The following is a 12,708-nucleotide window of genomic DNA, read 5'->3' as shown; positions in this document are numbered from 1 at the left end:
TATTCTAATACATATTTGTATTAGAATAGTCTTCCTAAAATCCAAATCTTGAAAAATAATATGGAAGCAGTCTGTCTGAAAGCAGGTAGACCAGCTTGTGGTCTACTTGAGGCAGGCATTAATCTTTTAATTGTCATAATGGAAATACACCATCTGTGTGGAAAATAAAAGCCTTTAAATGTCCAATAATTAAAACTGAGTTAATTCTAGGAGACTATATACCCAGAGAATAGGGGATAATTGGGTTAGAGAGATTTTTCATTTTCTTCTGTAGATTGATACTTTTGCATCATTTGAATTTTGTTTTTTAATCAAGGATAGACTTTCATAAAGAAAGTTTGAAGCTAATCAATAACAGAAATATTGAGTGTTTTGGTGGACCAGCAAATCAGTAGGAACCCCAATTTTGACATGACTGCAAATGTGGGTGTGATAATACTTGGTTACATTACTATTTTATAAGTATTCCAGTAAAAAATGTTTCTGCTCTTCTTTGTTGTAGTCAGACTACATCTGGAACCATGTGTTCCCAGATCAATTTGGACAATGTTCAGGAGAAAGGAACTGCAAGTGAAATGACATACAATCATGTCAGATAAGAAAATGGAGATGCTGTGCCTGGCACAGGTCTGAGGAGATATTTAGCTTTGGTTATGATAATGTATAAATTCATACTTAAATTGAAGAAAGTAGGGAAAACCACTAGACCATTCAGGTATGACCTATATCAAATCCCTTATGATTATACAATGGAAGTGAGAAATAGATTTAAGGGCCTCGATCTGATAGACAGAGTGCCTGATGAACTATGGACAGAGGTTCGTGACATTGTATAGGAGACAGGGATCAAGACCATCCCCATGGAAAACAAATGCAAAAAAGAAAAACGGCTGTCTGGGGAGGCCTTACAAATAGCTGTGAAAAGAAGAGAAGCAAAAAGCAAATGAGAAAAGGAAAGATATAAGCATCTGAATGCAGAGTTCCAAAGAATAGCAAGGAGAGATAAGAAAGCCTTCTTCAGCGATCAATGCAAAGAAATAGAGGAAAACAACAGAATGGGAAAGACTAGAGATCTCTTCAAGAAAATTAGAGATACCAAGGGAACATTTCATGCAAAGATGGGCTCAATAAAGGACAGAAATGGTATGGACCTAACAGAAGCAGAAGATATTAAGAAAAGGTGGCAAGAATACACAGAAGAACTGTACAAAAATTATCTTCACGACCCAGAAAATGACGATGGTGTGATCACTGACCTAGAGCCAGACATCCTGGAATGTGAAGTCAAGTGGGCCTTATAAAGCGTCACTACGAACAAAGTTGGTGGAGGTGATGGAATTCCAGTTGAGCTATTTCAAATCCTCACAGATGATGCTGTGAAAGTACTGCACTCAGTATGCCAGCAAATTTGGAAAACTGAGCAGTGGCCACAAGACTGGAAAAGGTCAGTTTTCATTCCAATTTCAAAGAAAAGCCATGCTGAAACGACCGCACAATTGCACTCATCTCACATGCTAGTAAAGTAATGCTCAAAATTCTCCAAGCCAGGCTTCAGCAGTACATGAACCATGAACTTCCAGATTCTCAAGCTGGTTTTAGAAACAGCAGAAGAACCAGAGATCAAATTGCCAACATCCCTGGATCATGGAAAAAGCAAGAGAGTTCCAGAAAAACATCTATTTCTGCTTTATTGACTATGCCAAAGCCTTTGAGTGTGTGGATCACAATAAACTGTGGAAAATTCTGAAAGAGATGGGAATACCAGACCACCTGACCTGCCTCTTGAGAAATTTGTATGCAGGTCAGGAAGCAACAGTTAGAACTGGACATGGAACAACAGACTGGTTCCAAATAGGAAAAGGAGTACGTCAAGGCTGTTTATTTAACTTATATGTCACCCTGCTTATTTAACTTAATTGTCACCCTGCTTATTTAACTTAAATGCAGAGTACATTATGAGAAACGTTGGGCTGGAAGAAGCACAAGCTGGAATCAAGATTGCTGGGAGAAATATCAATACCCTCAGATATGCAGATGATACTACCCTTATGGCAGAAAGTGAAGAGGAACGAAAAAGCCTCTTGATGAAAGTGAAAGAGGAGAGTGAAAAAGTTGGCTTAAAGCTCAACATTCAGAAAACTAAGATCATGGCATCTGGTCCCATCACTTCACGGGAAATAGATGGGGAAACAGTGGAAACAGTGTCAGACTTTATTTTTGGGGCTCCAAAGTCACTGCAGATGGTGATTGCAGCCCTGAAATTAAAAGACGCTTACTCCTTGGAAGGAAAGTTATGACCCACCTAGATGGCATATTCAGAAGCAGAGACATTACTTTGCCAACAAAGGTCCATCTAGTCAAGGCTATGGTTTTTCCATACATGATTGGGTCATGTATGGATGTGAGAGTTGGACTGTGAAGAAAGCTGAGCGCTGAAGAATTGATGTTTTTGAACTGTGGTGTTGGAGAAGACTCTTGAGAGTCCCTTGGACTGCAAGGAGATCCAACCAGTCCATCTGAAGGAAATCACCCCTGGGTGTTCTTTAGAAGGAATGATGCTGAAGCTGAAACTCCAGTACTTTGGCCACCTCATGCAAAGATTTGACTCATTGGAAAAGACTGATGCTGGGAGGGATTGGGGGCAGGAGGATAAGGGGACGACAGAGGATGAGATGGTTGGGTGGCATCACTGATGCAATGGACATGAGTTTGAGTGAACTCCAGGAGTTGGTGATGGACAGGGAGGCCTGGCATGCTGTAATTCATGGGGTCGCAAAGAGTCAGACACGAATGAGCGACTGAACTTAACTGACTGATTGACGATGTGTTTGCCAAGGAGAAATAAGAAAAATTCACTAAATTTCTAATGAACATTGAAACGAGGAATTGGAGTTATAACAGGGCAGATTTGATTTAAAAAAAGAAAGAAATTGTATGGGTTTCAGTTTTTTTTAATGCCGGAAAACAAACATTTCTGATATTTTTGCCAGCTTCTCTTAAACTGGCAAAATTGCAGTAGTCGGGCCTTCATTTAACTAATGCTTAGAGCTAGTTGTGTTGTGATAGACTCCTTATGGTTCAGCCACATTTATTTATATGTAAATGCATCTAACATTTTATGTGTGTGTTTATTTTTTTGTTAAATACAACTAACATTTTCATTTCTTAAACTGGTTATGCTAGACTTCTTTTTGTGTTTCCACACTAATACACCAATAGGTGGTATTGGCAATAATAAATGATTGGTTTTCTTTTTCTTTTTTTTAATTTTATTTTTTAACTTTACAATACTGTATTGGTTTTGCCATATATCAACATGAATCTGCCACAGGTATACACGTGTTCCCCATCCTGAACCCTCCTCCCTTCTCCCTCCCCATACCATCCCTCTGGGTCGTCCCAGTGCACCAGCCCCAAGCATCCAGTATCATGCATCGAACCTGGACTGGTGACTCGTTTCATATATGATATTGTACATGTTTCAATGCCATTCTCCCAAATCATCCCACCCTCTCCCTCTCCTACAGAGTCCAAAAGACTGTTCTATACAACAGTGTCTCTTTTGCTGTCTCATATACAGGGTTATTGTTACCATCTTTCTAAATTCCATATATATGCGTTAGTATACTGTATTGGTGTTTTTCTTTCTGGCTGACTTCACTCTGTATAAGAGGCTCCAGTTTCATCCACCTCATTAGAACTGATTCAAATGTATTCTTTTTAATTGATGAGTAATACTCCATTGTGTATATGTACCATAGCTTTCTTATCCATTCATCTGCTGATGGACATCTAGGTTGCTTCCATGTCCTGGCTATTATAAACAGTGCTGCAATGAACATTGGGGTACATGTGTCTCTTTCAATTCTGATTTCCTCAGTGTGTATACCCAGCAGTGGGAGAACTGGATCATAAGGCAGTTCTATTTCCAGTTTTTTAAGGAATCTCCACATTGTTCTCCATAGTGGCTGTACTAGTTTGCATTCTCACCAACAGTGTAAGAGGGTTCCCTTTCCTTCACACCCTCTACAGCATTTATTGCTTGTAGGCTTTTGGATCACAGCCATTCTGACTGGTGTGGAATGGTACCTCATAGTGGTTTTGATTTGTATCTCTCTGATAATGAGTGATGTTGAGCATCTTTTCATGTGTTTGTTAGCCATCTGTATGACTTCTTTGGAGAAATGTATATTTAGTTCTTTGGCCCATTTTTTGATTGGGTCATTTATTTTTCTGGAATTGAGCTGTAGGAGTTGCTTGTATATTTTTGAAATTAGTTGTTTGTCAGTTGCTTCATTTGCTATTATTTTCTCCCATTCTGAAGGCTGTCTTTTAACCTTGCTTATGGTTTCCTTTGTTGTGCAGAAGCTTTTAAGTTTAATTAGGTCCCACTTGTTTATTTTTGCTTTTATTTCCAATATTCTGGGAAGTGGGTCATAGAGGATCCTGCTGTGATGTATGTCGGAGAGTGTTTTACCTATGTTCTCCTCTAGGAGTTTTATAGTTTCTGGTCTTATGTTTAGATCTTTAATCCATTTTTAGTTTATTTTTGTGTATGGTGTTAGAAAGTGTTCTAGTTTCATTCTTTTACAAGTGGTTGACCTGTTTTCCCAGCACCACGTGTCAAAGAGATTATCTTTAATCCATTGTATATTCTTGCCTCCTTTGTCAAAGATAAGGTGTCCATAGGTGTGTGGATTTATCTCTGGGCTTTCTATTTTGTTCCATTGATCTATATTTCTGTCTTTGTGCCAGTACCATACTGTCTTGATGACTGTGGCTTGTAGTAGAGCCTGAAGTCAAGCAGGTTGATTCCTTCAGTTCCATTCTTCTTTCTCAAGATTGCTTTGGCTATTAGAGGTTTTTTGTATTTCCATACAAATTGTGAAATTATTTGTTCTAGCTCTGTGAAGAATACCGTTGGTAGCTTGATAGGGATTGCATTGAATCTATAAATTGCTTTGGGTAGTATACTCATTTTCACTATATTGAGTTTTCCAATCCATGAACATGGTATATTTCTCCATCTATTAGTGTCCTCTTTGATTTCTTTCACCAGTGTTTTATAGTTTTCTATATATAGGTCTTTAGTTTCTTTAGGTAGATATATTCCTAAGTATTTTCATTGCAATGGTGAATGGAATTGTTTCCTTAATTTCTCTTTCTATTTTCTCATTATTAATGTATAGGAATGCAAGGGATTTCTGTGTGTTGATTTTATATCCTGCAACTTTACTATATTCATTGATTAGTTCTAGTAATGTCCTGGTGGCGTCTTTAGGGTTTTCTATGTAGAGGATCATGTCATCTGCAAACAGTGAGAGTTTTACTTCTTCTTTTCCAGTTTGGATTTCTTTTATTTCCTTTTCTGCTCTGATTGCTGTGGCCAAAACTTCCAAAACTATGTTGAATAGTAATGGTGAAAGTGGGCACCCTCTTCTTCCTGACTTTAGAGGAAATGCTTTCAATTTTTCACCATTGAGGATAATGTTTGCTGTGGGTTTGTCATACATAGCTTTTATTATGTTGAGGTATGTTTCTTCTATTCCTACTTTCTGGAGAGTTTTTATCATAAATAGATGTTGAATTTTGTCAAAGGCTTTCTCTGTATCTATTGAGATAATCATATGTTTTTTATTTTTCAATTTGATAATGTGGTGTATTACATTGATTGATTTGTGAATATTGAAGAATCCTTGCATCCCTGGGATAAAGCCCTCTTGGTCATGGTGTATGATATTTTTAATGTGTTGTTGGATTCTGATTGCTATAATTTTGTTTAGGATTTTTGCATCTATGTTCATCAGTGATATTGGCCTGTAGTTTTCTTTTTTTGTGGCATCTTCATCAGGTTTTGGTATTAGGGTGATGGTGGCCTCATAGAATGAGTTTGGAAGTTTACCTTCCTCTGCAATTTTCTGGGAGAGTTTGAGTAGGATAGGTGTTGTTAGCTCTTCTCTAAATTTTTGGTAGAATTCAGCTGTGAAGCCGTCTGGGCCTGGGCTTTTGTTTGCTGGAAGATTTCTGATTACAGTTTCAATTTCCGTGCTTGTGATGGGTCTGTTAAGATTTTCTATTTCTTCCTGGTCCAGTTTTTAAAAGTTGTACTTTTCTAAGAATTTGTCCATTTCTTCCACGTTGTCCATTTTATTGGCATATAATTGCTGATAGTAGTCTCTTATGATCCTTTGTATTTCTGCGTTGTCTGTTGTGATCTCTCCATTTTCATTTCTAATTTTATTGATTTGATTTTTCTCCCTCTGTTTATTGATGAGTCTGGCTAATGGTTTGTGAATTTTGTTTATCCTTTCAAAGAACCAGCTTTTGGCTTTGTTGATTTTTGCTATGGTCTCTTTTGTTTCTTTTGCATTTATTTCTGCCCTAATTTTTAAGATTTCTTTCCTTCTACTAACCCTGGGGTTCTTCATTTCTTCCTTTTCTAGTTGCTTTAGGTGTAGAGTTAGGTTATTTATTTCTTTTTTATTGTTTCTTGAGGTATGCCTGTATTGCTATGAACTTTCCCCTTAGGACTGCTTTTACAGTGTCCCATAGGTTTGGGGTTGTTGTGTTTTCATTTTCTATGAAATGAAATGTTGTGTTTCATTAGTTTCTATGCATGTTTTGATATATTTTTTAATTTCTTCTGTGATTTGTTGGTTATTCAGGAGCGTGTTGTTTAGCCTCCATATGTTGGAATTTTTAATAGTTTTTCTCCTGTAATTGAGATCTAATCTTACTACATTGTGGTCAGAAAAGATGCTTGGAATGATTTCAATTTTTTTGAATTTACCAAGGCTAGATTTATGGCCCAGGCTGTGATCTATCCTGGAGAAGGTTCTGTGTGCGCTTGAGAAAAAGGTGAAATTCATTGTTTTGGAGTGAAATGTCCTATAGATATCAATTAGGTCTAACTGGTCTATTGTATCGTTTAAAGTTTGTGTTTCCTTGTTAATTTTCTGTTTAGTTGATCTATCCATAGGTGTGAGTGGGGCATTAAAGTCTCCCACTATTATTGTGTTATTGTTAATTTCCCCTTTCATACTTGTTAGCATTTGTCTTACATATTGTGGTGCTCCTATGTTGGGTGCATATATATTTATAATTGTTATATCTTCTTCTTCGATTGATCCTTTGATCATTATATAGTGTCCTTCTTTGTCTCTTTTCACAGCCTTTGTTTTAAAGTCTTTTATCTGATGTGAGTATTGCTACTCCTGCTTTCTTTTGGTCTCTATTTGCATGGAAAATCTTTTTCCAGCCCTTCACTTTCAGTCTGTATGTGTCCCCTGTTTTGAGGTGGGTCTCTTGTAGACAACATATATAGGGGTCTTGTTTTTAGCCAGTCTTTGTCTTTTGGGTGGGGCATTCAACCCATTTATGTTTAAGGTAATTATTGAGAAGTATGATCCTGTTGCCATTTACTTTATTGTTTTGGGTTCGAGTTTATACACCCTTTTTGTGTTTCCTGTCTAGAGAATATCCTTTAGCATTTGTTGGAGAGCTGGTTTGGTGGTGCTGAATTCTCTCAGCTTTTGCTTGTCTGTAAAGCTTTTGATTTCTCCTTCATATTTGAACGAGATCCTTGCTGGGTACAGTAATCTGGGCTGTAGGTTATTTTCTTTCATCACTTTAAGTATGTCTTGCCATTCCCTCCTGGCTTGAAGAGTTTCTATTGAAAGATCAGCTGTTATCCTTATGGGAATCCCCTTGTGTGTTATTTGTTGTTTTTCCCTTGCTGCTTTTAATATTTGTTCTTTGTGTTTGATCTTTGTTAATTTGATTAATATGTGTCTTGGGGTGTTTCACCTTGGGTTTATCCTGTTTGGGACTCTCTGGGTTTCTTGGGCTTGGGTGATTATTTCCTTCCCCATTTTAGGGAAGTTTTCAACTATTATCTCCTCAAGTATTTTCTCATGGTCTTTCTTTTGTCTTCTTCTTCTGGGACTCCTATGATTTGAATGTTGTAGCGTTTAATATTGTCCTGGAGGTCTCTGAGATTGTCCTCACTTCTTTTAATTCGTTTTTCTTTTTTTCTCTCTGATTCATTTATTTCTACCATTCTATCTTCTAATTCACTAATCCTATCTTCTGCCTCTGTTATTCTACTATTTGTTGGCTCCAGAGTGTTTTTGATCTCATTTATTGCATTATTCATTATATATTGACTCTTTTAAATTTCTTCTGGGTCCTTGTTAAACCTTTCTTGCATCTTCTCAATCCTTGTCTCCAGGCTATTTATCTGTGATTCCATTTTGATTTCAAGATTTTGGATCATTTTCACTATCATTATTCAGAATTCTTTATCAAGTAGATTCCCTATCTCTTCCTCTTTTGTTTGGTTTGGTGGGCATTTATCCTGTTCCTTTACCTGCTGGGTATTCCTCTGTCTCTTCATCTTGTTTAAATTGCTGAGTTTGGGGTGTCCTTTCTGTATTCTGGCAATTTGTGGAGTTCTCTTTATTGTGGCATTTCCTCGCTGTGTGTGGGTTTATACAGGTGGCTTGTCAAGGTTTCTTGGTTAGGGAAGCTTGTGTCGGTGTTCAAATGATTGGTTTTCTCAGCACTACTGGATCTCTCCTCAACTTAACCATTTACACCTTCTTCTCTGTGTATACACCTAAATTATCCTCATGCTTTTGTCAGGTCGGTTTATTTTTCTTCCTTGATTCTTGCCTCATTGCAACAAAAATTTGGAACAGTAGTCTAAAGGGTTTAAAACAACAGACAAGTTATAGCTTAGTTCACCTCAAGCAGATAAATCTTTTGTTAGACAGACATTCCCATGATATGGGAGCAGGCTGACCTCAAAAGAGTTTTCTTTTTCCCTGTTGCTGCTGCTGCTGCTAAGTTGCTTCAGTCGTGTCCAACTCTGTGCGACCCCATAGACGGTGGCCCACCAGGCTCCTCTGTCCATGGGATTCTCCAGGCAAGAGCACTGGAGTGGGTTGCCATTTCCTCCTCCAGTGCATGAAAGTGAAAAGTCAAAGTGAAGTCACTCAGTCATATCCGACTCTTAGTGACCCCATGGACTGCAGTCTACCACGCTCCTCCATCCATGGGATTTTCCAGTCAAGAGTACTGGAGTGGGGTGCCATTTTTCCCTGTTAGTTTCCCCTTTTTTATACTTCATGTTTCCTCCTTTGGGTTATGCTTTGTGCAAAATAGGGTTTGTGCCTACTACCAGTCAATGAAAGGGAATGCAAATGAGCATACACTCAAAGCCAATTGACAATTGCAAGTTATATAATAGCAGGCTGTGTTGTTTATATCTTCCCATAATTCAGTCTTTGTTATAATCAGATGTAGAATATTTGTGAGCCCTTGGTTGGCCCTTAGTTGCCTAAGGTTACCTGGAAAAGCCCCTGTGGTAGGTTTGTATCACTGTGTGTCTAGAGTATATGTGCAGGAGTTGGAAAAGTCTCTATGGTTATTTTTGTAGCATATCTGTGAGCTTGCATCCCTTTCAGCCAGCAACACCTCGTTGCTCATGCCTAACTTCCTACCTAACAGTTTTAATGTTTCTTGAAGTTTTCTTCCCCACACCCATTAATATTTTATTCTCTCACTAACAGAGAGAATGGAGTTCCCTGAAAAAGAGCTGCTCTCTGGTCTTGCTATGGCAGATACCCCAGAAGATAAGACTCCAGCCTCATCTGTGGCTTTAAGTTCTGGTGCCTGGGCAGATGGTGATCACCTGACAACCTGGCATTAGCCTAGACTACACTGGGTTATGAGATGTACTCTGCTTGTCCCTCATCCCGGGCTGCAGATATGATAGTAAGGCCTCGGGAAGGCAACAGTTTGTTTTTTCCTGGTTAACTGATGTATTTCCAAGATGACTTAAAGTTTAAGCTCTAGGAAATATTGCTTACTTGGTGGAATTTGGACCATCATTTTGCAAATATTCTCAAGTTCTTTGATTGGAAAGTGGATGTATTAGGGCTCCCCAGAGAAATGGAGCTAAAAGAACATATATAAATATGAAGATGTGTATGTGTGTGTGTGTGTGTGTGTGTAAATTTATTGAAGGAATTGGGCCTGTGATTATAGAGATTACACAGATTAACAGGCCCCCAGATCTGCAGGTGAGCTGATAAACTCAAGACCTGCTGAACCCACGGTGTAGCTCAAGGCTGAGGCTGGCAGTCTCAAGACTCAGGAAGAGCCAGGAAGTCTAGGTTCAATTCAAAAGGAAAGGAAAACAGGCACTGTGCCAAGCTGAAGGTAGTCAGGCAAGAGGGATCTCATCTATTTGGGGGCGGACCAGCCCTTTTGTTCTAGTCAGACCTTCATGTGACTGGATAAGGCCTGTTTACAGCAGGGGAGCCAATCTGTTTGACTCAGTTATACCCAAAAATACCCTCACAGACACATGCAGAGTAATGTTTTACCGAATACTGAGCACAGCGTGGCCCACTCAAGTAGCAGCCATAACAGTAGCATTAGCAGGTCAGTGTAATGTTGCTTGTACATGTTTATTGCATGTTATCTGCCTTTTAATTCTCTCTTTCTCCTATCAGGGATTATTTACTTAACATCAACTCTTAGTCATTTGGAATCCACCACACTTCTGCTGATGGTCTGTGCTCGAGATGGTGGCGGGCTCACATCTGTCACTAATGCTGAAGTCACCATACACATTCTCCAGACGACTCTGGCACCTGCTGAATTTGAAAGGCCTAAGTACACTTTCTCTGTTTATGAAGATGTGCCTGAAGACAGTCCTGTGGGAACAGTGAAAGCTAAAGAGTCCTTGAGTAAGTACTTATGTCTTATGCTACATTGAAACCCATTATTGGAACATTTGCTGATCATAGCAAACGCCCTCTTCCAACAACACAAGAAATGACTGTACACAATGAATATCACCAGATGGTCAGTACCGAAATCAGATTGATTATATTCTTTGGAGCTGAATATGGAGAAGTTCTATACAGGCAGTAAAAACAAGACCAGAAGCTGATTGTGGCTCAGCTTTTGCAAAGCTCCTTATTGCAAAATCCAGGCTTAAATTGAAGAAAGTAGAGGAAACAACTAGGCCATTCAGGTATGTCCTAAATCATACCTAAATCAGGTATGACCTTACGATTATACGGTGGAAGGGACAAATAGATTCAAGGGATTAGATCTGATAGACAGAGTGCCTGAAGAACTAACTATGGATGGAGGTTTGTAACACTGTACAGGAGACAGTGATCAATACCGTCTACAAGAAAAAGAAATGCAAAAAGACAAAATGGATGTCTGAAGAGGCCTTACAAATAGCTATGAGAAGAAGAGAAGCGAAAGGCAAAGGAGAAAAGGAAAGATATACCCATATGAATGCAGAGTTCCAAAGAATAGCAAGGAAAGATAAGAAAGCCTTCCTAAGTTAACAATGCAAATAAATAGAGGAAAACAATAAAATGGGAAAGACTAGAGATCTCTTGAAGAAAATTAGGGATACCAAGGGAAACTTTCATTCAAAGATGGGCTCAATAAAGGACAGAAATGGTATGGACCTAACAGAAGCAGAAGCTATTAAGAAGAGGTGGCTAGAATACATAGAACAACTATACAAAAAGATCTTAATGACCCAGATAACCACAATGGTGTGATCACTAACCTAGAGCCAGACATCCTGGAGTGTGAAGTCAAGTCGGCCTTAAGAAGCATCACTATGAACAAAGACAGTGGAGGTGATGGAATTCCAATTGAGCTATTTCAAATCCTAAAAGATGATGCTGTGAAAGTGCTGCACACAGTATGCCAGCAAATTTGAAAAACTCAGCAGTGACCACAGAACTGGAAAAGGTCAGTTTTCATTCCAATCCTAAAGAAGAGCATTGCCAAAGAATGTTCAGACTACTGCACAATTGCACTCATTTCACATGCTAGCAAGGTAATGCTCAAAATCCTCCAAGCTAGGTTTCAACAGTACATGAACTGAGAATTTCCACATGTACAAGCTGGATTTAGAAAAGGCAGAGGAACCAGTGATCAAATTGCCAATATTGTTGGATCATAGAAAAAGCAAGAAAATTCCAGAAAAACATCTACTTCTTCATTGACTACACTAAAATCTTGACTGTATGGATCACAGCAAACTGGAAAATTCTAAAACAGATGGGAATACCAACCATCTTACCTGCCTCCTGAGAAATCTGTATGCAGGTCTAGAAGCAACAGATAGAACCAGACATGGAACAATGGACTGATTAAAAATTGGAAAAGGAGTATGTCAAGGCTGTATATTGTTCCCCCGCTTATTTAACTTCTATGCAGAGTACATTATGTGAAATGCTGGGCTGGTTAAAACACAAGCTGGAATCAAGATTGCCAGGAGAAATTATAAGCTCAGATGTACAGTTGATACCACTGTTGGCAGAAAGCAGAGAGGAACTAAAGAGCCTCTCTGTAAAGTTGAGAGAGGAGAGTGAAAAAGCTGGTTTAAAACTCAACATTCAAAAAACGAAGATCACAGTATCTGGTCCCATCACATAGATGGGGAAACAATGGAAACAGTGACAGATTGTATTTCTGGGGGCTCTAAAATCACTGTGGATGGTGACTGCAGCCCTGAAATTAAAAGACTCTTACTCCTTGGAAGAAAAGCTATGACAGCCTTAGACAGCATATTAGAAAGCAGAGACATTACTTTTCCAACAAAGATCTGTATAGTCAAAGCTATGGCTTTTCCAGTAGTCATATATGGGTGTGAGAGTTAGA

General features: G+C 38.6%; 1 protein-coding gene across 1 annotated transcript in view; it reads left to right on the top strand.

The window, feature by feature from the left end:
* The window catches only part of DCHS2 (dachsous cadherin-related 2), a 316,336-nt gene that overhangs the window by 174,842 nt on the left and 128,786 nt on the right, over positions 1–12,708 (top strand). The window contains 1 exon segment of the mRNA XM_070385628.1: positions 10,521–10,757. Within this exon segment, the coding sequence (XP_070241729.1) occupies positions 10,521–10,757 (237 nt within the window).

The sequence above is a fragment of the Bos mutus genome, chromosome 17, assembly GCF_027580195.1.
Source record: "Bos mutus isolate GX-2022 chromosome 17, NWIPB_WYAK_1.1, whole genome shotgun sequence".
Taxonomy (NCBI): Eukaryota; Metazoa; Chordata; class Mammalia; order Artiodactyla; family Bovidae; genus Bos; species Bos mutus.
Note: the sequence above shows the minus strand (reverse complement) of the source record. Positions and strands in the feature narration are given on the sequence as shown.